Source organism: Sylvia atricapilla, chromosome 3, assembly GCF_009819655.1.
Source record: "Sylvia atricapilla isolate bSylAtr1 chromosome 3, bSylAtr1.pri, whole genome shotgun sequence".
NCBI lineage: Eukaryota > Metazoa > Chordata > Aves > Passeriformes > Sylviidae > Sylvia > Sylvia atricapilla.
In genome coordinates this window covers 24,680,959-24,707,404 of record NC_089142.1, presented here as the reverse complement: position 1 = coordinate 24,707,404, position 26,446 = coordinate 24,680,959, and the positions used below count along the sequence as shown (strand labels likewise).

The window sequence follows — 26,446 nt, the reverse complement described above, 5'->3', positions numbered from 1 at the left end:
CAGAAGAACTGTGCTCTGGATGTAAAGATGAATAGCAGTAGTTACAGCTATCATAGCAGTGATTCGCTGTTTAGCAACAGCACTAGTACTCGAACCAGCGTTGACTCTAATGAGAATTTCCTTTCTGTTAATTGTGGTCCCACGCTGATTAAATCTTGTATAAGCTTTGGTAATGGACCCTTAGAAGGGAACAGGTAACTTGACATATGCATTTGTGCTTGGTGTTTGATGCTGTTGATTAATTTGTTTGTTTTTAAAGTCATGTAATGTGATTGTAAATATAAATAACGTAGTACTTATTTATTTTCCTAAAATGCCTTGGCATCACCTAGGTTGGAAATGCTGCAGCAAATTGCAAACAGAATCCAGAGAGACAGCCGGAGCTGTGAGGACAAACTGATACTTGCCCGGAATGCTCTGCAGTCTGTAAGTCAGTCAGTGATTCTACTTGGCTGTATTCATAAATTTAAAGCAGTTGAATGGCAAAAATTTCTTAAAGGCTTGTGAGGGCAACCTTGATAATTGCTGCTTTTATTTTGATTGTTCTGTTAAGGTATCATTTCTTCAAGCAAATACCACAAATTGCCTAGAGTGTGCTCTGTTACTTTTTTTTTTGTGGTTCTGTAGTTAACTAAAGGCTTCATAATTGTTTCAAGATAAGAATAAGTTGGGTTTTTTTTAAAAAAGGAATTCTTAGAGCTAAAGTTTCTTTGGTTTTAGCTGCAAAGCTTATGACTTTCTCTTATTTCTTAAGGACACCAAGCGATTAGAGTCAGGGCTCCAGTTCCAACACGAAGCAGAGGTAGCTGGGTGTCTTCTTGAATCTGAGAATCTTCTCCGCCAGCAAGTGATTGATGCCCAAATTCTTATTGATGGAAAATATTATCAAGCAGACCAGCTTGTTCAAAGGTACTTTACAGTAGTTTCTGTGAATAAATGTCCCAAAATGTGGATTTCCATTATGGACAAAATGGTCAGTTCTTTATAACCATGCATAAACTTCATGGTCGGTCAGTGGGCACCCAGATATCATCCAGATATTCTGGTGGGTGCATTGCCCACAAATGTTGAAGACAACAGGAGCTATTTGTACTTATTTATGAAATGAAGTCAGCCCCTGAACATGACTTAATGTTTAATATTTACTAGATATCTGTGTGTAAAGATGGTGGCTTATTTTATTGCATGTAAAATGCATTTAGAATTTACTAACTTTGATTTTTTTAAATGGAGGCTAGTAACAGTGAACTACATTTCTGGTAACAGCTGTAGATGTATTAACAGGTAATACGTGGGGTAACATTAGGTTACGTGTGGCACTGTGTACAGAAAGAAGCATTTAAACTGCATTATTCTGTTTTATAAAGAAGCGGCTCCAAAGTTTTTTGGGATTCATCCTTGGACTGATTATGATGAAGTGCATAAATCCTTGGCAGATGTTTGGTCTGCTGTAACATGTAATGTCTTGTGATATTTCTGGTTTGCTGATTGCTCCCTGAAATTGTGTATAGTGCATGTTAGTGCCCATGCCATTATTTTAGTCTTTGCCTGATCTATGCATCTATTATCAGTATAGAATTATAAGCTGATGTTACCTGTACTTTCTGATAAAAATACTTGCTAATAAATATTTAAGTGCAACTAAAGTGTAAGAGATAACATGAGCTTATATCACTATTCAGTTGATCATGGTACACCTTAATCATAAGCATTCATTGGGATTTTTTTTTTTAATTCTAATTGAATAGAGTTGCAAAACTTCGTGATGACCTGATGGCCTTACGGACTGAATGTTCTTCTGTGTACAACAAGGGGCACGCACTGACCACAGAGCAGACAAAGCTGATGATATCAGGAATAACCGAGAGCTTGAACTCAGGATTTACAACAAACCTAACACCTGAATTAAATGCTGCAATGACACAAGGTTTAACACCTCCTTTGACTTCTTCCAGTTTGACATCTGGCCTTTCATCAGGTCTGGCTTCCAGACTGACACCAACCATCACTCCCGCTTACCCATCGGGCATCCCACCACGGTTAATTCAGAGCTATGTGACAGGCGTAGACAGTGGGACTCTGCAAACACTCAAACTGATGCAAATCAGAAAACCTCTTATGAAATCAGCTTTTGTTGATCAGAATTTGACAGAAGAAGAGGTGAACATGAAGTTTGTCCAGGACCTATTGAGCTGGGTGGAAGAAATGCAGGTAGCAATTTTTGCAGAGAGAATCCACTTCTAATGATTATGTTTACTTTTTATAGATCATGGCTAATCTTTTTTTCCTGTTTGTAAGGTTCAACTTGATCGAGCAGAATGGGGTTCAGATTTGCCAAGTGTTGAAAGCCATTTAGAAAATCACAAAAATGTCCACAAAGCTATTGAGGAATTTGAATCCAGCCTTAAAGAAGCCAAAATCAGTGAGGTACTGCGCCATGTTCTTAATTTCTTTGATTGCTTTCTTACTGGGTGACCCATAAAGTAATGTGGAATTTTAGCACTGTGTTTGGGTTTTACAGTATTACCTTTATTTCTGATCTCTACAAGGCAAATAATGAAATCAGGATATGTAATGTTTAACATATCTAACCTTTTTATTGTCTTTTGATCTCATATACCCAATATAGATCCAAATGACTGCCCCTCTTAAACTCAGTTATGCAGAAAAACTGCACAAACTGGAGAGTCAGTATTCAAAACTCTTGGTAAGTTAACCATACCTCTTCCATGTTCAGCTTTTCAAAGTGCATAATTTCTGATAAGGGATGAGCTTTAAATTCTGATTCTTTTAAATCTTTTTATTTTCCTTTTAATAAAGAACACATCAAGAAATCAGGAAAGGCATCTTGATACTCTTCACAATTTTGTGTCTCGTGCTACTAGAGAGTTGATATGGCTGAATGAAAAAGAAGAGGAAGAGGTTGCATATGACTGGAGTGAAAGAAACCCCAATATAACAAGAAAAAAGGAATACCATGCAGTATGTATTGCTAATATATGCCAGAAGGAATTATTAATAATTTAACAATTCTTTAATAGTTAGAGAGAGTTCTAAAACTTTTTTTTTTGTCTGAAAAAGGAATTAATGAGAGAACTTGATGAAAAAGAGGAAGTTATTAAGTCAGTACAAGAAATAGCTGAGCAATTGCTTCTTGAAAACCACCCAGCCAGGCTAACCATTGAGGTAAGTTAGTAAAACCAGCACCACAACAGGAAAAGTTCTGGGATTTAACCAAGCTGATTTTATGGGGGAAAAGAAGGAGGAAAAGAAGGCAAACTTAAAGAAAATGAAACAAGATTCTAAATTAAAGTATTTATCTTCCAGTTTCCAAAAAGTAAAAAACCCCAACTTATTAAGTTATGGTTGCACCTTGGATTGCTTAGATTAAATCTCCTTAAACTCTAAAATTAATTGGTCTGTACAGATGTTTCTGGTCATGCAACTTCTAGAGTTGTGGATACAAATTGCATTGACAGACTGAGAGCACAGAACGGTCCTTATTGTGGTTTCTTTCCTGATGGATTTAAAGAAATTTCAGTAAGAGCTTTTGTCGTCACTTACTGTATGAGCAGCTTCCTATTATGATTTATGGCTCCTTTGGTTTCATAATTTACTTGTCAGTGAATAATTTACTTTACTTGTCAGTGAATTATGAAACTTGTTTGGATGTTAAAAATCTGACCAGAGCTTGAATCTAGCTCTATGGTATATAAGTAAAAGATTTACAGAAAAAGTTATTGTAGCTGTTGTAAGGTCCTAACAGGTTTTCAAAGGAGAAACACTTTTCCTTGTAGACCTTCAGGGAAAGAGTAGATATAGACAGTGGGTGGTAAAGATTGAAACAATAAAAAGCTGATTTATTATAGAAGAATGAAAAAAGTTGGAGGGAATGGCTTTCTAATTGTTTTTCAGCTCTGAGAGATTACATATGCAAAAATGGGAAACATGAAGAAAACCCCTCCCTTCCTTCCTTCTCATGACGTCTACTTTGAATTATAAATTACTTTTTATGTAATGTGGGCAATTCTGTTCTTTAAAAGTATAGGCTGTTCTGATGGGTTCCTGTTGGTGTTCTGTATAATACACTGAGGATGCCTGTTATGAAACCAGGCCGTCAGAGTCACGATGACTGTGCGGGTTATGCTGTCTCCAATGATGCTATTTCGGGATATTTATAAAAAAATATTATTTTAAAAAATAGTTTTCTACAGAACAATATATGCCTTAGCGCATCAGTTTGAAATTCCTGAAAGACAATGGAAAAACTGTTTATAACTGGGAATGACAGGAGTTGAAACCCCGAGTTTGGGGGGATTTCCCAAAGGCAGGAGCGCCCCCTGCTGGCGAGGACGCGTGCGGCTCCTGGGGCTCTTTGCGGTCCGGGCATCGCCCGGGGGCTGGGGACGGGTTCATGGTGCATTGTTCAGCGCTGCTTTAATGTACGGGCTGTATCCGGGCAGGAATCCAACTGTTTAGATTGAGTAAATAGGCACACAGAGTTGTAGATGAGCTGAGACTGGAGGAACCTCAAGAGATGAGCTGCCAGCAGGAGCTGGAGTGCTGTCAGGGATTTGCTTGGCCTAATTCTGACCAGGTGGAGGATAATGATTTCGCAGTCCCTCTGGACAAGTTTTGTAATGTTTGACTATGCTGTAGTGACAGGGTTTCTTTCTCACATCTAATTGGCATTTTCTTTGCTGCAGTTTAGTTTTCCAGGGTGAGGTGGTCAGATTTTAGCTGTTTGTGCTTGCTACATTACTTTTTTGTTTCCTACGTTCTGTAAAGGTATGCAAGGTTTAATTTTAATTTCCATTTGTAAAATATATCTTTCTTTCTCAAAGGCCTATAGAGCTGCAATGCAGACACAATGGAGCTGGATTCTTCAGCTTTGCCACTGTGTTGAACAACATTTGAGAGAAAATGCTGCATATTTTGAGGTAAGAAAGTAAATCAATCAGAATATGAAATATTTTAATTTTTGTTCCTAGTCAAAAAGTTCCACCAAAAGCTCTAGTTGTTCTCTCACAGTAATTGTAGAATTGACACTTGTCTTGTACATCACTAGATGATAAGCTATGCTCCTCCCACAGCGTTGCTACAACTCTATTTCTTCACTACAGCATGTCAGTTCACAGCAGATGAAAATCTGGCCTTGGAGATTGTTTTCAGTGATGCAGCTGCAAGTAGAGACTCTGAGAATGAAACCTTGTTCTCTCCCTGTCAGTCGAGCACAACTGCTGTCAGTGGAGCTTCTGAGGATGATGCAGCGTGGAGGGTGGTTAGGGATGGCCAGGGGAGGACATATTCTAGATGTTTATTCCAGGACGACTCAAAGCAAAATGGAATGGGCTGCATTAATAATAACCAGAGCAGAGAACACTCTGACAGTAGACACATCCCACAAAACACTCATCTGATTATCTCATTGTCACCTATCCACATACTCAGCAAATGATGAAGTTACTTGCATGAGCATGATAGACAGAGGAGACTTTTTGCTGGGTTTTTTTGTTTGTTTTAAAATCTACTCATTTAAAACATTTAAATTATAAGGATAAATCCTCAACGTCTTGTGGTTTGTGTAGTTAAAGAGAAAGGGAGGTGATGAAGGGGTGAGATGCCTTTGAGCTGAGAAGGATGAGAACCCAAAGTTAGGAATGGAGAATACAAAGCAATTTGAGCTTGTGACAAAGGGAACAAACTGGAATTCTGGATTTAAGAAATGATGCTTAAGGGAGAGAATGGGATTACCCTTCCCAATCATGCCTAACTAGGACCCTTGTTTGGGTGTGCAGATACCGTTGCAGAACTGCCAAGTGTGGCAGCTCATTTCCCTTCCTGCCCAAAATGTTTGTCCCAGCTGTACTGCCTGGATTTTGCAGCTAGTTTCTAGAGTTTTTAGGCTTTGTCTATGCTTTCTATATGAAAGTAATTGTAATTCCAAGGAAAGCAAGATTGGCTTAAAACTTTTTCATTGCAGCAGTGGCCATTAACTGTAGGTTCAATAACTGCAGAATTAATTTTGCATGTAGCTCCTACCAAGAATAACTGGTTTAACAGTGTGTGCCTTTTGAAGAGTACATTTAGACATGAGATCATGAGTAGCTGAGCAGTGGTCACTTCAAATGATGAGAAAAGGTTGTTTTAAAAGAACAGCACTTGAAAACTTCAGTGTAGCTGATTCTGTATTTTTAAAGTTGCTTAAAAATAAACCCGATAATTATTTTATCCTAGTTTTTCAGCGATGCCAAAGATGCCATGGAATATTTGAAGAATTTAAAAGATACCATATACCGAAAATACAGTTGTGATAGATCAAGCAGTCTTCATAGGCTGGAAGACCTTGTCCAGGAGTCTATGGTAAGATCTTTGGTAGGATGCTATCAGCAGGAGTTACAAAAAAAATCCAAGAAATGTGTAGGTTATGGTGGGATATAAAATGTGTTAAGATTATTCATTTAAAATAAAGGAAAAAATGCTGATTTTTTTCAGGACTTGTAAATAAATTCTATTTTTCATAACTTTTAAATGGGGGAAGACAGAGGGAAGATGTGGGAAGACAGTGGCTTCAGAAAGATATTTTGTCTTTGAAAAATGTGTTACTTTTAGGAAACACAGTAGAAGGAGTCAGGAGAAAAAAAGCATAACAGGATCAAAGAGGCAGTACTGTATTCTGTACATCTCTTATGACATATTCTTTTCTTAACTGTTCTAGGAAGAAAAAGAACAACTCTTGCAGTATAAGAGCACAGTAGCAGGCCTTGTGGGAAGAGCAAAGGCAATAATTCAGCTGAAGCCAAGGAATCCTGACTGTGTGCTCAAAACATCCATTCCAATTAAAGCCATCTGTGACTATAGACAAATTGAGGTTAGAAACTAAAATTTCCTCAAACCAATTACAAATGTAAGAATTCAGCTAAAGTTTCATTAATTACCATGTTCCTGGAGAAAGCTGGGCTGTAAATTTCTTCCACCCTAGTAAACAAGATCAAATCCTTTGGTTAGAACATTGGTTTTGTTGTTCTGTTGCTTATTTGTTGACAGCATTTGCAGAAGTGCTTTGTACAATTATTTTGTGATGCTTGGCTCATCAAATTATTCTGCTTTTCTGTTAATACTAGATAACTATTTACAAAGATGATGAGTGTGTCTTAGCAAACAACTCCCATCGTGCTAAATGGAAAGTCATTAGCCCAAGTGGTAATGAGGCCATGGTTCCATCTGTATGCTTTACAGTTCCTCCGCCAAACAAAGAAGCAATAGATACAGCCAACAGGTAGGGACAAAGTTAAGCTACCTACTTTCAATTAAAATCCACCTACATGAAGCTTGAGTTAAAAGAATATCTGTCAGTTTTTGTTATGTTTATTTGGGGTTTTGTTTGTTTCTTTTTTGGTTTTGTTTTCATGTGTTACCCTGATCTGAAGCTGGAATTTTTTTTTTTGTTTCAGGATTGAACAGCAATTTCAGAATGTTCTGGCCCTTTGGCACGAGTCACATGTAAACATGAAGAGTGTGGTGTCCTGGCATTACCTGACAAATGAAATTGCAGCTGTTCGAGCTGGCAATGTTGCCTCAGTAAGTGCTATGACTAGGAAGGGCTCTTAACCATTTACTAGGAAGTCATAGGATGACAAAAACTCTGTGAGATCACAAACTGTTGCAAATAATATTTGCAATACCAAAAACAACACTTTCCTACCTAATTTATCACTGTTACTGTTGGAAAGAGGAATCAGAGATAATTCTTGAAGTGTCTGTAATTGTCCTTGCTATTGTTTATTGCTGTATGACGTTGGATGGGAGAAATTAAGTCCAACATAGGGTTGGCTTAACAGAGGCCATTCCTGATGGGAAAGATTGGAAAGGATTTTGTGTTGAGTGTAAATTATCAGCTGTCAGTTAGACTCCAGCTAAGGAACAGGAAGCTTTCTGAACCTCAATTCTTTGACTTTACCATCTTAGTAGTTGATCAGTATTGCTTTTTGATAAAAAGCATCAAAGGAACTGTGTGAGTGATGCACCATTGCTGACTGTGCTTTGGGTCTATAATGTGTTGCAGATAAAGACAATGCTGCCAGGTGAACATCAGCAGGTTCTAAGCAATTTACAATCCCGCTTTGATGATTTTGTGCAAGACAGCCAGGAGTCCAAAATCTTTACAAGCTCTGATACGGCACAGCTGGAAAGGGAAGTTAATGTTTGCAAGCAATACTATCAAGAGCTTCTCAAGTCTGCAGAAAGAGGTAAAACTTAGCTTAGAACAGCAGAAAGATGCCCTTATGAGAGAGATTTTGTTCTTGATCTTGAGATCTCTTTTATCGTGGTGATATTGTTACTACCTGTGTTCTTTTGAACAGAGTCATTTTTACAATGTGTGCAATTGCATTGTATAGAAGCCCTTAATTTTTTAACTTTGTATATATTAAGCTATGTAAAAATACTGATGTGCTACATAAGGTACAAATGCTACAAAATATTTTACACCTAAGAATTTATTATGTGCTTAGTCCTGCTTTCCTTGTTTTTGAATGCTGGAAAAACAGCTTTATTGAAAAGCTTTATTGAGTTAGTAAAAGAATGTCCTAGGGTGTCCCAAACCAGGACACAGAATTAGAACTTTTTCACCCTGTAAGGCAAGGAAAATGTCCTAGCTATTTTCCTAGCTCTGCAGGATGCCTGTAGTTACTGCTCTCTTAACACTAATTAACACTGTTTTAATACAGTGAGAACAGAAAGCTTAAAATAGCTCTTCTGATTTACTGTTGAGTAGTTGATGACTTAAAGAAATACAGTAGTGCAAAGCTGATTACTTCATTAGCCAAGTTCACTAAACTTTAGGAAAGACATAGTGCCCTGTGTATCTGAAAGAGAATTTATTTCCCTGATACCACTGATTAAAAAAATCAGTTGCTGAATTTAGCAATGTCTCCACTGAGGTAATGCCTGTGCAGAATCACAAAATTACTGATCACAGATAGTAATTTTTCATGTGTGAGGGGATGATTTAATAAAAACAAAAAATCTTAAGAGTTCCTAAGATTTGGTTTATAACCAAAATTTCAGTGGAAACTGATGGCATTTTTTCCCGTCACGAAAAGATCTATAGAGACTTTATAAAGTGTGAGAAGTTATAGTGAAAATGGCATGATGACTTTGCTGGCTAACATGTGCCTTATTTCTTTCAACAGAGGAGCAGGAAGAATCTATTTACAATCTGTACATCTCTGAAGTCAGAAATATCAGACTGCGACTGGAGAGTTGTGAGGAGCGGTTAATACGGCAGATCCGGACGCCAATGGAAAGGGATGATGTACACGAAAATGTGCTTAGGATTTCAGAGCAAGAGGTGAGCCTCTGAGAAAGTCTGTTTTACTAAGGAAAAGTTTTATTTAAATAACCAAATATATCCTCACTTTTGAGTGTAAACCAGGAAGGTTTGCAGTGTACCTTGAAAAGAGGAGTCAAATATTTAGCTTGTGTTTGTGAGCAAAAAGATGCTGATGAATGGCAGCTCCATGGGTTTCCCTATTACACATACATTTCTCCTCAGTTGTTTTCAATGGTGCCATCATCAAAGCAAAGGGGGACAGACCTGTTCTCATAGTGATATGCAGAGTATATATCAGGTTGATGTAGGATGAAAGCACTATCAATCACCTTTCATTTTACAGAAACTGAAAAAAGAACTGGATCGACTAAAGGATGACTTGGGAGTCATCACAGAAAAATGTGAAGAGTTTTTCAGTCAAGCTGCTGGCTCACCTTCAGTCCCTACTCTGCGCTCTGAGCTCAATGTTGTTATACAGAACATGAACCAAGTTTACTCCATGTCTTCCATTTTCATAGATAAGTACGTACTAGGCCTGTCTTTCATCACACATGTTTTACTTCAAGTTTACTTTCAGTTTTCTCTGAAATTAAAACTATTAACATGAATAATACTGATCAAGGAAAAGGGAGTTAGCATTTTAACATTGCATAAAGGGGTACCCTGTGACATGAAAAGGCTGAAAAACACAAATGTGTTGTGTTGGTATTGATGGTTCATTTAACAGGGGCTCTGTTTTTCAGATTAAAAACTATAAATTTGGTGCTGACAAACACCCAAACAGCAGAATCATTAGTAAAACACTACGAAACTAAGCTGTGTGAAGAAGAAGCAGTAACGGCTGACAAAAACAATATTGAAAATCTCATGGGTACATTAAAGGTAAGAGCTGGCGAGTGCCTTTTCATGGGCAAATCAAAAAAATAAAACAAAAGTTGTCTGTCTTGTAACACCTGATTTCATTATGCTATACTCTATAGTGTATCAAACATTGACTTGTGTATTTAGTTTTAGGTGGTATTAGGATTGACATGTCAGAAAAAAATGGCAGCTTTGGAGTATTAGGATTTGGATAGGTTGAAAGCATGACCTGCTGTTGCAAAGTGTGTTGAAGTATCTGAATTTGCAAAAGTGACACTTGTTAATGCTGCAGTAAGATTTTCTTTGCTTGTCAGAAGGGTAGCTTCTACTTAGGGTAACATAAACATATATTTATGTTATGTAAATTTGACCACAATGACATTCTTGTTACTGCTTCAGGGTACGAATCAGGGTTTCTTATGAAGTTTGGCAGATATCTTTGAGAAATGGAAAGATTGAAGTTCAGCGTTTTTTGTTTGCTGTATATAACTCATTTTCATCTTACAAATGATGAGTAATGCTTTTTTACTAGATAGAGTGATTGGCATCTGCCCAATAATTTGGTTTGAAAGCTGTAGTTTAGAAGGTGAGTGTGTTCATTTGATGTCTGTGTTTCGATCTATGTGTTGTGGGGATTGCTGTGACTTCAAATTATTTTACAGTTTATTTCTTCAGACCCATTCTGGTGCCACTTGAGTATTTGAGGAAACAGAAGTAAATACTAATTGGAACATTTTTATTGATTCATTTATACAGCATACTTGTTTAAAATACTAATTTATTAAATAATGTCACAATTTAGGAGTTATTTACAACTTTTTTTTATCACCTACTAGCAATGGAGATCTGAAGTAGATGAGAAAAGACAAACATTCCATGCCTTAGAGGATGAACTGCAGAAGGCAAAGATGATCAGTGATCAGATGTTTAAAATGCACAAGGAACGTGATCTTGACTTTGACTGGCATAAAGAAAAAGTCGATCAGTTGGCTGAGAGATGGCAAAATGTTCATTCTCAAATTGAAAATAGGTTTGTATGACTTTTTATTACAATCTGTTCATGTTTTGTACTGTTTTGTTTGGGGATTTTTTTTAATTTCTGAGGAAAAACAGTCAGAAATGAGTGTTAAAGCAAGTCTGAGTAATTTCCTGAACTGTTTTTGAATGTGCTGGGATGAAGACCTTTATTGTGCTGTTAACAACATTGCCTTACTTTTCCGCTGGGAATGTCTGTGACTGTTAAGCTCCAAAAGATGAACAAGATACAGAAACTTACTACTTACTGATACACAGTGGAGAGAAATTGTCTTTTTTCTTTTAAAAGAGCCAAACTTACAGAAATGCCTGGCAGTCCTATGGAAATACCATCTGTTTCTCCACATAATTAGTTCTGATGGACTAAATTGATGAGCTGATTTATCACTTACGATTGGATTTACCTTAATTTGCTTTTAATTACTCAAGTATTAAGTGTGAAAGTTCTTAGCTTCCATTGACTTCTGTCATAAATTTGATGCAATGACTTTTTGGTGAAAGAGATTTTTTTTTATTTTATTTTTTAAAATGTTCAGTGGAGATAGTGCTCTAAATTCAGGCCTTTACTGTCAGGTTGATACTGAAAAATGTTGCTCAAGTGCACATGTCTATTCAGATGTACAGATACAGCAGAACACACCTACCTGTATTTCTGAAGATGTCCATACATGAAATTCCTGGAAATGCTTTTTTCTTCAGTCTCCACAGTTCTGTTTTCTGTTTGTAAAGGAAGCAGAACTGTAGAGGCTGAAGGAAGAAATAAGGGCAAGTGTTAAGGGATTCTGTACTGTGCAGTCTGAACTTATTTCCTTTGAAATGCACTTGAGTTTGTCATTATAGGTAGCCTGAAAAAGAACATTGAAGTAATGTTGAGGTAAAAGTTCACACAACAACCTGTCACTCCTTTTCATTTTTGTCCTCCTTTTCTAAAGGGTGAATATACATTCAGGTGCAATATTAAAGTTATTAACTTCTAATTAACTAATTTAGTTGTGTATGTTTAACATTGCTGGAAGTTAAAAAGAAAATAGGAAAAAGTAATTAATATAAAGCTGGCTGCAGAATAGCTAGCTTAAATTTCCCTCTGACTTTTCATCAGTTGTTAGTGTGATGTAATTTAAATGATTAAAGAGTAGTTTTATGATGAACTAAAGTGTTCTTATTTCTCCAAGAGAGTAAGTATGAACCACATGTTCTCCTCCCAGGACTGTATCCTGAACAGAATATGCTGAAAACTGACTGAAAACATTGGTTTCTGGTGTAAATAGGACAGACTGTGATAACTGTAACAGTACAGCTGTAAACAAGCTGCTTTCTGCAAATATTATATCTGCTTCTTCATACCAGCTTGACACTGATAATCATTATACAAAACATATGTACAAATATTGGCTGCAGTTATCATGGTCCTTTCTCTTTTTTCGTGCTTATTAGCTATAAAACATGCTTAAGTATGAAACCAGAGCAAAAAAATTTCCTTTGCTTGCTCTTCTTAATCTCCTTTTGGCACCTTAAGAACAACACTAGAGCAATTCAAAATATTCATTCCAAGTCAAACTGCAAAATGTTGTTTAATTCTGTTTATTCTGCAGTGTTGAGTGGTCATATTTATATGAGCTTTTAAGTAGGATCATCCAATCAAGTTGGAAGGAGCCCATAAGGATCATCAAGTCTAACCCCTGACTCTGCAAAGAGCAACCACCAAAATCACACCATGATAACAAGTATAACAATCATGAAAGAAAAACTGTCGGTGTCTGCCTCAGTAGGGAAATTACTTTAAAGAAATACACAGAACTCTCTTTTTAGTCAAAAACACAATTTAAAATTAGATGTATTGAATTACTTTAGCATATTCAGAGTCTTTAGTTTTGGTGTAACTCCTGCTGTTTTTTGGGAGACACAGAGAGTATGGTGAACCACTGCTTGACTCAAGTATGGTACATACTCCTCGAGTCATAGGTCACATTTTAAATACTCTCACTTCTTGTAACAGAGCTGGTTGCTGTAGCAGAGCCCTCCCTCTTTCTTGGGGTTTCCTGTGCTCATGGAGTTTCAAGCAGTTGAACACGCTAATGAGGGATGTATAGAGTTTCTTGTTGTAACAGGATCTCTCCTGGATGTCCTTTATGACAAATAGGAAGAGTTCATCAAGCTGGGGGCCCTAGTGTTTGAGAGGTGAATCTGCTGTTTAATTAGTGTTACTTTAGTATGTTTATACTGTGAACTGTAACAGAGCTAAGGCTTTTGAAGCCTTTAAAGCTGTATTTGCCTTAGTGTTGTATTTTTTTGTCTTTAATAACCATCTTCTCCCCTTTGATTTGTCTTCTAAAATAAAATCAGGTTGCGTGACTTAGAAGGTATTAATAAATCTCTGAAATATTATAAAGATACTTACAACTCTTTGGACACTTGGATTCAACAAGTGGAAGATACTCAGCGGAAGATTCAAGAAATACATCCGGAAAATAGCAAAGCATTGGCTAAGCAATTGAACCAACATAAGGTATGAAAGGGATGTCATTGTGGCAGTAAGCACTGACCAAAGAATTAAAATATCAGGGATCTCCCTCTTGTTTATTTATATGAGGGGCTTATATCCATCAGCCCTTACTGTAAAGCTCCAAGTAATCACTAGATTTTATGATTTTGTTTTTATAGTGCAGCCATGAATGTATCACCCAGAGACTATTGTCACTGTTTTATAGACTAGATTGTTGGCTCCTCAAGTGTGCAAGAACATCAAAACCCTAAAACTTCTGGACTCTCCTTACCACATAATTTCATTTTCAGTGCTGCTTTTTTAAATTTACGGATGTAGAAATATTTTCATGAAAGCAGAGCTAAACTCAACATCTGTCTCCTGCAAGAAGGAAATGCAGTATAAATAGACAGGATAATAAATTATATGCATGAAATTATATATTCGTGATTTTGTTTAAGTTCATTCACCAACTATTAACCTGGTATGTTTTTTCACTACTTCTGTACTGTAAATCTGATAAAGCTGAGGACATAGGCTTGAGGATAGTTACTTGTATTCATATGGATAGGAATGTATTAGATAAAGTAAATGTTAGTGAACCGTCTATTTGTATTAGATAATGTTAAATAAAGTATAAATGTTAATTAAAATAGTAATAAAAATAACTTTTACAGATGAAAATGTCCATTCATACTTTACAGATGCTGGTTTCTGAGATTGAAATGAAACAAAGCAAAATAGATGAATGCCAGAAGTATTCAGAGCAATACTCAGCTGCTGTGAAGGTAACAATAACATTACACTTATAATCCTATTTTTTTAGTGTCAGTATTATGTATAATGCCAATGATTTTGTGTCTTTTCTCTTGTACAGGACTATGAGTTGCAGACCATGACCTACAGAGCTATGGTTGATTCCCAACAAAAATCTCCAGTAAAGCGCCGAAGAATGCAAAGCTCATCAGACTTCATTATTCAAGAGGTAAATGGGTTTCTTATGACAGGAAAATGTAAGTCTTTGCTTAAAACAGAGTAAACACAAGAATTCCGTTTTGGATTTATTAATGATTAAGTGTGGTAATCCAAGAAAGACTGGGGTTTTTTTCTCTATAGATACACAGTATAGTAAATAGTCTCTTGTTCCTTATGCTGCATTTTGGTATCAAGACACTATAATGCAGTGGATTAAAAAAAGTCACCCTAATTATAAAAAGCTATTTGAGAACTGTGCCTCGGTTAAACTGTTTAGAGCTACCTCTGAACTGGATCTTGATCACAATAAACAATTAGTTCGTCCTGACCGTAGTAACACCTACCAGATCTGGACACTTTGATAGATTCTAAGGCAAATCAGCCTCATTTGAGTTAGAAATATTAATCTGTCTCCCTGCTACCTGTTAGAGAGAGGAATAGTGACAAGCATAGCTTGCCCCTCTTGAGACCATTCCTTACAGAGGGAAGAATCAAGTGACTGTGAAGTCAAAACATTGTCCTCTGTTCCTTCTTTTTACGGATCTGCCCATAGATCCTTAGGATACATTTGTTCAAGTGCACTTTGTTGACAGCATTGAATTTTGGAATCAAAATTAGAGCTTTGGATTACACAATCATGATTTTGAATTCTATATCAGGAAAGGTTCTAAAGCAGTGTCTATCACTTCTTTCAAGCTTAATGGGAGTGTTTGTCTCTATGACACTTACCCCCCATCTTTGTTTCTCTACAGTTCATGGATCTACGGACTCGGTACACTGCCTTAGTGACCTTGATGACCCAATACATTAAGTTTGCAGGTGATTCTTTAAAAAGACTGGAAGAGGAAGAGGTAGGTCATTCTCTGGCAGTCAATCAAGCTAAAAGAATATCTAGGCAAACAAAGAGCAATATACCTGTTGGAATAATTCACGAAGTTACCAGCAGATGTGGAAAACTAAAATTCCTTATGTAGTGCGCATTATACAAGAATGTAGCAGTGTTAGCACTGTTATCATTCAGATAAGCAAAATCCTGTACCATCCAAACATTTTACCAGTTCTTCCACTTAGAAAGATCCTATGATTTGTTGAATTCTGATGGAGATGTAGTTAAATTTAAATGCTAATACTTTCAATTTTAATACCCTATGGCTTTATCTTTTGGATAAAGATGAAGGCAAACTAACTCACTGTGTATATCCTATATATATATATTTTTAATATTCCATAGTATGCATTCTGGTCCCGTTAACAACCTACAACCTTTTGACAGGAACATGAGATGCCTTCTTAATTAATTTTGGAAGTTAGTTTGATCTGATCAGTTATTTTTTTTCCTTCTGCCTTTCTACTGTATTATTCCTTGGGGTCAGACAGCATTTTATTTATGCCTAGAGTTGGATCTTATTAGCAGGAGTTGCTTATTGAAATTAGATAGAGAAATTACTCAAAATACATGCTTGCTGCAAAGCAAACCTTCCAAATGATTGGAAAAAAAAAAAAACCCTTCTAAAATTTTCACTTTCTTTTGAAAACTGTCTCTCAGAAAGAGATTATACAGTCATTCTTTAAGGACTACATTGTTTTAGTATAAACTGTATAAATTGGATAAAATTGGAGAACACTACAGTATGGGTATAAATTTCAATGTTACTGTTCAAGAAAAATAGTTCTTAAATGAATGTTATCTAATTCTGGGGCTGATTTTGTCTCTACTGGTTTTTCTTGCTATTGAATACCTCTGAACCAGCACTAAAAACAGCATGTATGTTAGGGCATCATGAAGTGGTGGAGCAAACTGATGGAAATACATGATGTTTGTTGATAAGTAGCCATTATACTGAGGATTTAGTATGACTAATATGATAATGGCATCGAGGATAAAAAGTCAGTCAAAGAACAAGGATCAAGAGATCTGTGAATGTCGATAGACTTCACATTCTTCAAGAACAAGTGGAATCTTTCAAAATATAGTTTCAGTATGCTTTGAGTCTCCAGAATGGCTTTTTTTAAATCAAATACTCCCCCATCTTCCTTCCTCCTCTATCCCCTGTCAGCCTTCTAAATCTTTGGTAGCTTCTTTGAGGGTAACCTGAGCAAGTTTCCAGTCTCAAAATAATATAATGGGGTTTTTTCTCTTTAATCAGGGTAGAAAATCAGAAAAAGAATAATCTTTTTCAAAAGACAAATGAGGTTTTTTTTTCTTCTGAGAAGAAAAATTCTTCACAGACCCCCGAAGTCTGTGATTGTTCCAAGATTTTCTTTTATGCCAGTCTTTCTTCCTCTCAGTAATGGCATTAAGAAAACAGAGAATAAGGAAAAAATAAGATACTTCTTATTGTATCTCAGTTTAATCCATGTGCTGTCATGCTCAGAGTTTACTAGAAGAGCATCAACTCCAGCAACCTGTGAAGTCAGCTGAAGTCTTTCAACATTTGGGATGTAATGAAGATCTTGAATTGAGAGAAGAAAAGAAACCTAATGAAGGCATGATGAATGTGGAATATTTACAAAACCAGAACTCTTCCAGTAAACCTGAATACACAGAAAATAAACTGGAAATGAACAGAAGAAAATTAAATGTAGACAGATATGATAAAATCAAAACTGATAGAACATTTAAGCAACTTCTAAATTTCAGTGGTCAAGAAAGTAGCATTAGTGGCAACAGAGATAGTAAGCTACATACAGAGCAGGAGAGTTTGATGGGTTTTGGTAATCAAAGTAAAGAAGAAAAAAATAGCAGAAAAGATTGTTTTATTTCAACTGAAATCTGTGTGAGGATGAACAATGATCCTGGTGACACGTTAAATGAGCAAATTGCTAGTGGAGAGAGACGGAAAACAGAAGGGAAATCAAAAAAGTTGCCTGAAGTGAAAATAATACACAAAACCACAGGAAAAAAATATTCAAGAAAGGCAGGGAGTGATGTTTCAACAAAGGAAGACTGTGAGATGCAATCACGAACTGATTTTGACCTAACAACAAAGACAGCTGAAGTAACTCCAAAAACTGCAAAGCAGGCCATGAGTATCAGCCCTTACAAACAGCAACATTTTTCACAGAGAGCTGATTTTCAGTATCAGCATGATGAGCATTGCTTTATAGAAAGCAAAAGCCATAGTACTTCAGAATCTGAAGACAGAGAGTTTCAATTATGTGGTGAAAAAGGTGATTCTCCTTCAGGTGCAACTGATGCAACATCTTTAGAGAAAGTTGCATCCTCTTTCAGAGAGCTGGCAGTGCACAATGGAAGTCAAAAAACAAAGCTAAATTTGCAATCTATAAGCAATCCAGGTGTTTACTGCCATGTTGAAAGGAATACTGAAAAACTGCAGAAAACATCTCTGGATAAAGATTACTTCCTAGTAGAAAATGAAATTCTAGAAAAATCAAATTTAAATTCAAATAAAGCTAGGAAAACAGAGCAAGTTTTTTTTGCTGTTTCTTCGGGAAATATTTTGGAGAGTCACTGTGCAGCAAAAGTCTCTGAATCCTATCCATTAGATTTTCAAGTATCACCAGTGCTGAATGATCAACATTTATGTACAGAATTGTTAGAAAATGCTGGTGATTTAAATGCAAATTTAGGTCTCTCGGGAATTTTTTCTGGAGGAGAGGATTATTTGCCATTATCAGAACATGAACTAGCAAAAACGGTTTTAAGTCACTATGAGAAAGTAAGTGTGAAGAAAGTACCACAGGGTAACACTTACAGTTTGGGCAACATAAATAGAAGTGGGAGGAAGCAGAGTGGAGAAGACAGGCTTGAACAGGGTCAGAATTGCAGGGATTTATTGCTAGTTTCAGAAGCAGACAGTAGAGAGGAGAGTAATCACACAAAGGTCCCTGGACAAACCACTGAACTCCAGAAAACACTCAGTGAAAAAGTAGGCATAAAAGCCTCATTTGAAAAAAAAGAAAAGCAAAAAAAGAGAGACAGAGATAATGAAGAGAAAAGGAGCACAACTATTATTAAGGTACCAGAGTTTTTATGCAATGCAAATGGAAAAGTTAATCTACGAATGATTCTAAATGAATGCAAATCAACATTTGAATCACAAAACATGTCAAGGTCAAGTGATCCAAGACTGATTGAACATAATTTAAGCAATGAATATGATAATCATGTATCAATTACTGTGCATTTTGAGATGCTTAAGGTTTTTAAGTTCTTAAAAATTAATTTTTCTGTTTATTTTGTGTTGATATTTGCCATCCTTTTCTCCACCCAACTGATGCTCAGCATGTTGAGTACAAAAATGAAATCTAATTAGATACAATTTGTTACTGTATCTATGGTTTTAGGTGTTGTTTTTCAAGCATAGTACATTAGATTTTGTGTTTATGTGAGTATAAAAGATCTGATAACAAATCAATTTAAATAATTTGTAGCTATTGGGGACTGTTCAAAATTATAATACAGGTAAATATGGACAGGGATTGAAGAAGCTGCCTTTGCATTAGCCTTTTAAGAAATGTCTTAGATAACATATGAAAAATCAAGTCAATCTGGTAAATTTTAAGTAACCAAGCAGTTTGTTTGTTTGAAAACATTGCTGTCATTACCCTTCTTGCCCTGTTTGTATGATCGTAGGAATATAGGTGTGTTCTTACTTCATGTTAGCTCACATTTGGTAACTTAGCACCACAATAGTGCTAATGAAGACAAGGTATGTATGGTTTCAACCATATTATTACTGGTGATTACACTTCTTGCTTAAAAGACTTGCTGTGGATCTGCCAATATGTGGAGACTACCAGCCAACTGGTTTTCATTAGGATTTTCCTAATTACCATGTTTGCACTCCTGTGTCTACACTGCAGAACAGCTGTGCTCTTGCTCATCCCCCAGCTGAGTCAGTGGGGCCACTGGGACTGGGGAGCAAGTTACGGAGCACAGATGTACAGGGGGTTGGATTCTGCCCTTTCTGGAGCTGCTGCATCTTGGCTCTAAGATACTGTTTCTTTTCCTGGAGGGGATTTTCACACTTTTCTTGTGTTGTTTGTGCTTGCAAGCTTAAATCCTTCTTCCAGTTCCTGCTGAACTGATGGAGAAATGGTAGGCCACTTTCTCCTTGGGAATTCTTGCATACTGTGTTTGGGTCATTGTTTGCTCTACCTCTTTCTTTGGAGAGAAGGCCGAAGTGTTTGGTGTTGCTTTCTGCTAAGAGGCATCTGACTGAAGTGAGAGCCTTCAGGACTTCTTCACTTTGTGGATGTCTTTGTCAAGGGTTTCATACTTGGCTAATGGTAACTTCTTGAAGCCTTCAAGAGAAGGTGATGGTGGTGGGAACTGCTCATCCTGCTTTCTGGACATGCCATATATACATGAGTAAGTATTTTCCCTTCTGCTTTTCTAAGAGCCTAATATGTTCCACATGCACATCCAAAAAGTTCATTCCAACTTATCTTATTCTTTTATAGATTTTAAAGAATAAGGAAGCATCTGCACGTCAGGCATATTCAGATCTAATGGCACAGAAAAATAGCACAGCTGATGAGAATAAAAAACTCATGGGAAAGGTAAAAACACTTGAGGAGATGTTGGAGAATATGAAGAGACAAAAACTCCAAGTGGAACAGGAGCTCCCTAAAGTGAGAGAAGCTGCAGAAAAAGAGCGTAAGAAGCAGCAAAAGGACATGGAGGAGATCTGTCTTCAGAAGACCAAGGCTGAGCAAGAGGCAAAGCAGTGTCGTATAGATCTAGAAAGCATTGAGAGAGAGAAAGCAGATGCAGAGCAGGAGCTGGAGTGTGTAAGGCAGTTCATTTTTCAGGCAGAGACTCAAAGAAGTATTCTGGAAGAAAACCTCCGTGCTTTTCAAAATCAAATAGAAGAAAGCACCTTCACCAGAAGAAACCTTGAAGAGCTTCTAAGAAGAAAAGATACTAATCTTCATGATTTAGAGAAACAAAAAAAATCCTTGATGCAGGAACTGAAGAAAAAAACAGATGGAGAAGAGAAACTTATGAAGCTCATCAAGCAAATGAAACAAGATCTTGACTTTCAAGGGAACCTTTCAGAAATAAAGCTTCAAGAAAGAGAGAGAACTGAATGCAGAAGGAAGGTTGTTGAAGGCACATACTCTGTAACTAGAGAAACTTCCCTGCCAACTTTCACAGCTGGGCAAGGCAGCCAGTGTAGGATTGATTCTGAAATTACGAGTTTCCAGAAAAAACTAGAAGCCAAAAAAGTAGAAGAGCTTAAACAAAAGATAGATGAGTTGACCCTTGCTAACAAAAAAGCTGATAAAACTATTAAAGACTTGAAGTATGAACTGAATGAAATTGAACTTCAAAAATCATCAACAGAAGAAAAGTCTCGTTTATTAAAAGAAAAACTAGATAAAGTCAACACTGAACTTAAATGCCTAAAAATTAAGTTGGAGGAAAAAGACCAGGTAGAGCAGGGATATTTGCAACAGTTGAAAGAACTGGACAGACAGCTACAAAGAACCACAGGTAAAGCCGAAGAAGTGATGCAAGAAAATATGGATCTTAAAAAACTTAAGATGAACTATCAGGAGGACCTGAAATCTGTTCAGCAAGAAAAAACACAGCTAAAAAGAGAAATAGAAGAATTAACTAGATCACAGACAAAAACTGAAATCACTATCAAACATTTAAATTCACAAATCAGTTCCCTTCAAAAGGAGAAGCTGGCAGCTGAACACAGAACACAGTCATGCAAAGGAGAAGCAAATAATCTTCAAGACCAATATAGGAAAATTAAAGAAGAGTTGCTTCAAAAAACAAAAGTAGAGAAAGAAAACCAGCATGAAATTCAGATGCTGAAGAATGAATTAACCAGAAGCAATCAGGTGTCAGAAGCATTGAAACAACAGATAGAGGACCTTAATAAATGGAACACTGAAACAAAACTAATGATGAAGCAAATTCAATCTGAATCAGAGAAGATGGCTTTGGAAAAAGAAAATATTCAGAGGAAAAATGATGCATTGAAAGCCCTAGCAGATGGTTTCAAAGAACAGTTGCGTACAACAAATGAACAATTGCACAAGCAAACAATAATTGAGCAAGAATTTATATGTAAAATCAAAAGCCTGGAAGTTGATCTTGCAAAAACAAAAGACTTAGCTAGTGACTATAAACAAAAATGTGATAAACAAAATGCTTCCACCCTTAGCATTGATCGGGAGGTTAAAAATTTAAATGCTCAGATGAATGCTCTAACTGTGGAAAAGAGAATGAGTGAGCAGAAGATAGCACTACAACAAGCTCATATACAAGAACTAAGTAGCAAATTAAAAAAATTGCAGGATGAGCTCCATCAGAAAACTCTGGATGAACAGATGGCACGCAAGAAGATGATTCTGTTTCAGGAAGAATCCATTAAATTTAAACACTCTGCAGAGGAATTTAGGAAAAAAGTTGAAAAATTACTGGAATCCCATAGCATCACAGAAAAGGACATATCTGGTATAAAACTAGAATGTGTTGCTCTTCAGCAAGAAAAGCATATGGCTGAGGAAAACATTATGTTGTACAAGAGGCAAATGGAAGATCTGCAAGAAAGGCTTAAAAAATGTCACGAACAACTACAGCAAGGGAAGCAGGCTGAAATGGACTATCACCAGAAGTGCAGGAAACTCGAGGAAGAATTGGAAGCACAGAAGCGTGTGGTTGAGAGCTTGAAACAGAAGATGGATCTGCAGGTCAGGGAGAGTGAACACAGGTTTCTTTCCTTTCAGAATGAAGTTCAGCAAAATAATAAGCTCCAAGATTCTGGATTTAGATTGAGCTGTGAGAGAAGAGGGAATGATTTCAATTACCTGAGTGAGACTGCAGCCAAAGTTGAACAGCTTCCTCCACATACAAAACCAAGCTCACCTTTATTAAGGAAGAAACAGGAAAGATCAGGTTTTAAATCTGATCAAATAGAAGAAAATACATTGTACATGAGTGCTGATGATACAGTACCAAGAGAGGTGCAGTTTCAGATGTCAAGCATAAACCAATCAGAAGATTCAAGTTCCCAGTCTTTTACAGAGTTTGTTTCGCAGATGAGCACACAGTTCCAGATAACTTTTGATAAAACAAGCCAAATCTCTGGAACATCTGAAAGGGACACACTGATAAACAGGAACCTACACAATTCCAGACAAACCATTAGACATGGAGAAGACACAAAACATGAATTAGGAGTGGTAAAACTGCATCCCTTGGAGGTACACACTACATTTTGTGAGACTTTGCCTTCCTAACGGTGCCTTTTACTAGTCCATTTGGTTGGTTGGTTTTGGTTATTCTTTATTACTATTCTGTTTAATATTTCTTATGTTCCTACCTTGGTGAAGGGAGCCCCTTCTGTCTTACATAACACAAAAAGCTTTATATTAGACCTTACTACCAGGTTTGTTAGTGTCTAAGAAAGAGTATTTTAAAAAATTGTGTTGGAAATAGGAATTCACATACACTGTTGTATCTTTATTGGTCAGAGTAAGCTTTGATTAACAGCATGAAGCTCATAAAGTAACAATAGTTACTGATGTTTGGTCTAGTCATATTCCTGTTATTGAATAAATATTTGAAATGTCAAATGCACTTCAAAACTCAAGGTCTTCATATATCTGCTCACCAATCCTAGTAGCAGTTCTCCTTTCTGACTTGCTTTCAAGTTCTTCCTTTGGTTTCTCTGGTGGTGGATTTAGGAGTGAATTATTTACAGCATAGTTTGCAGTTGTATTTCTCACTGTGTCAAAAACTTCCTATTTGCAGATAGTGAAGAACAAGCACTATGACATGCATGTTGAAGTCACAACATTAAACCAAGAAAATAACAAGACTTATGGTAATGAAGAGAGAATGTTTCAGGGATACAAAACTTCCGAAGGGTTTAGGAAAGAAGACTGTGCAAAGATGAGCTCTTTCTTAGGAGAAGAGGTTTTGAGAACTGTTGATGATGCTACTGAGCTGGAATATTTTACAGAGGAATATGATGCTATTAAGTTTCAAGGTCTCCGACGCGATGTAACTGCCAGGCAGTTGACTGAAGTTAAACTTCTAGACAAGCTCACTGTTGAGCAGCTCATTTCAGGGCAGAAGACTATTGATGAAGTTCAGAAAAGTCTTGAAAAATTTTTAACTAAACCTACAGCTATAGCTGGACTGTACCTTGAATCCAGCAAAGAGATACTCTCTTTTGCTTTAGCAGCAAAGAGAAAAATCATAGGAAAAGCACTAGCCTTAGCATTTTTAGAGGCCCAAGCAGCTACTGGTTTCATTATTGATCCCACAACAGGTCAGAAATTCTCTGTTGATGATTCAGTTGTTGGAGGGCTTGCTGATAGTGAGTTCAAGAGTAGACTGTTTGAGGCAGAGAAAGCTGTTTTGGGTTATTGCTGTTCTGGGAAAGTGCTGTCTGTATTTCAGGCTGTGGAAGCTCAACTTTTAGAAAGACAAAAAGGTAAAAATATCCTTGAGGCTCAAATTGCATGTGGGGGTGTTATTGATCCCGTAAGAAGTGTTCGTGTACCTCCAGAAGCCGCAGTGCAGCTTGGCTTACTTAATAACACAATTTTAAAATTTTTGCATGAACCTTCAAGTAATGCAAAATGTTTCCACAATCCAAATAGCAGGAAAGCTATGTACTACTGTGAGTTGCTGAAAATGTGTTTGTTCAGTGTAAGCAGTAAATGCTTTCTGCTTCCAGTTGGTGAAAGGAAAATAAGCAGCCCATCAGCAGAGAAAAGTCATAAAACTTCTGTAATAAATGTTGACACCGGAACTGAAATGACTTCGTATGAGGCTTATCAAAAAAATTTTATTGATAAAGCTACATATCTTGAGCTTTCAAAGCAGGAATTTGATTGGAAGGAGTCTACATGTTTTGATTCTGATGGAAATTCTTTTCTTTTGCTTACAGATCTTAAAACAGGTGTACAGTTTAATATTGAGGAGACCTTAAATCAGGGTAGAATTGACAGAGCATTAGTCAACAAATATAAGGAGGGACTCATCACAATTAATGAGTTTGGTGATATTTTAGTTAGCAGTTCACAGCCAAATAAAGATTTAAACAGTCCTATTGCGGGGTTCTGGCTTTCTGAAACCAATGAAAGAATTCCGGTCTTGAAAGCCTCACGCAAAAATTTGGTAGACAGAGTTACTGCCCTCCGATGTCTTGAAGCTCAGGTTAGTACAGGAGGTGTAATTGATCCATTTACCGGGAAAAAGTACAGTGTTTCAGAAGCTTTGCAAAGAGAGTTAATTGATGATGGTTGTGCCAAGCAAATCCAGCAGTGTGAGCTGATCTTTACTGGGATCATTCATCCTGTAAGGAACACTGTTATGTCAGCTGTTGAAGCTGTGCATTTAAGTGCCATAGACAAAGAAATGGGCATGCGCTGCCTGGAGTATCAGTACTTGACCGGTGGCTTGATAGATCCAAAATCTCATTCCAGATTAACAATGGAAGATGCAATTAAGAATGGTATTGTTGATGCTATCACAGCTACAAAGATGAAGGATGAAAAATTGCACATGAAAGTTTTAACATGCCCCAAATCTAAGAAGAAGATAACCTACAAAGAAGCATTAGATAGAGCTGTTTTTGATTGTCACACTGGCCTGCGGCTGTTAGAAGCAGCTCAGCCCATGAAAACAGGAATTTCCAGTCTTTACTATAATTCGTAGTGGACAAAACCTGTTGGTACTCATTTTGGGCTCTGCTTTAAAACTTGTTAAAGTTAAGGCCATCTGTGATGGCCTTTATCTAAAACTGTAAGTGAGGTTTTCTACCATTAATTAGTTGCTGTAAAACTAATTGTTATGAACAACTAATTAGCATAAACCACCGAAACTGGAATTGGTTAATACTTATTGCAAAAGTGAAATTTATAGATAGGCAGATTTGTAATTTCAAAATGCAATCTGTGTGTTCAGTCTTTACCTGAAGACCTTGTCTGTCATTACCTTACGTGTAGGTAGCGTAAGTGAGAAATTCTACTGGGGTTGGTGAAGTTAATATTAGTCCAAAGTGGATAGATTTACATGAGACAAGATCATATTCTTACATTAAAGACTGAAATGGATTGCCCATTTTGTGAGCGAGCACAGTGTAGTATTTCATGCGACCTGTTACTTAAATTAAAATTACCATCAGTCTGCAGATACCATTTGTTTTACAAGAGTGGCAGTAGAATATATAAGGATTAAATCTGCAGTGCAGTAAGCACACATTGATCAGTACTTTTTCTCACACTGATATTTCATTAATTTTAATGGGCTGCTTACACCAAAAAGTTGCATATCCTGTCCTCAGTTTTTCTCGTATTTCATGTTAATTTTTTTCTTAGAATTGCTTTCTGCTCTAATAGGCAAATGAATTACAATTACATATCAATTTTTTTTAAAAATCCATTGAAATAAAATGTTTTCATTTTTACTTATGGTACATGGAAGGGCTTAAGCAGGTTTTCTCAGTATTGATAAATGTCCACCTAACAGATTTTATGTTAGGAGTATGTTTTCCTGTGCAGAAAAAGATTAAATGTCTCAATGTTTTACTTTTATTTTTTCTTGTTTCTGTAGGCATGAAAGCAATGTATTCTTCCTAATTGTAATTTGGTAATCCATGTGCATAATGTGCAAAATACTGTTATGCTATACTGGTTGTACGTATTCTTATCTGAGGGTAATGCAAAGGCAGCAATTCAAAGATACTTTATATGCAAATGCTTTTTAGATTTTATCTGCTGAGTAATGGCTGGGAAGCTTTGCTTTTTCTTGCTATCAA

General features: G+C 36.5%; 2 protein-coding genes across 3 annotated transcripts in view; both read left to right on the top strand.

Annotated features, from left to right (window-relative positions):
• LOC136358337 (dystonin-like) overlaps positions 1–26,446 on the top strand; it is a 290,571-nt gene that overhangs the window by 147,305 nt on the left and 116,820 nt on the right. Inside the window, 21 exon segments of the mRNA XM_066314265.1 lie at positions 333–426; positions 755–909; positions 1,749–2,211; positions 2,299–2,427; positions 2,630–2,707; positions 2,821–2,982; positions 3,082–3,186; positions 4,845–4,940; positions 6,238–6,363; positions 6,719–6,871; positions 7,125–7,279; positions 7,455–7,581; positions 8,066–8,249; positions 9,195–9,352; positions 9,678–9,856; positions 10,078–10,216; positions 11,032–11,225; positions 13,574–13,736; positions 14,417–14,500; positions 14,590–14,697; positions 15,440–15,538. Of these exon segments, the coding sequence (XP_066170362.1) occupies positions 333–426; positions 755–909; positions 1,749–2,211; positions 2,299–2,427; positions 2,630–2,707; positions 2,821–2,982; positions 3,082–3,186; positions 4,845–4,940; positions 6,238–6,363; positions 6,719–6,871; positions 7,125–7,279; positions 7,455–7,581; positions 8,066–8,249; positions 9,195–9,352; positions 9,678–9,856; positions 10,078–10,216; positions 11,032–11,225; positions 13,574–13,736; positions 14,417–14,500; positions 14,590–14,697; positions 15,440–15,538 (3,151 nt within the window).
• LOC136358865 (desmoplakin-like) lies at positions 19,555–25,397 on the top strand. 2 transcript variants are annotated; one of them, XM_066314963.1, is made up of 3 exons: positions 19,555–20,022; positions 20,115–22,877; positions 23,428–25,397. In XM_066314963.1, the coding sequence occupies exons 2-3, from the start codon at positions 20,163–20,165 to the stop codon at positions 25,342–25,344; spliced, it is 4,632 nt and encodes a 1,543-aa protein (XP_066171060.1). In that variant the 5' UTR covers positions 19,555–20,022; positions 20,115–20,162; the 3' UTR covers positions 25,345–25,397. The 2 variants fall into 2 exon arrangements, with proteins under 2 accessions (XP_066171060.1, XP_066171059.1); XM_066314962.1 differs by lacking the exon at positions 19,555–20,022 and having other exon boundaries at positions 20,084–22,877.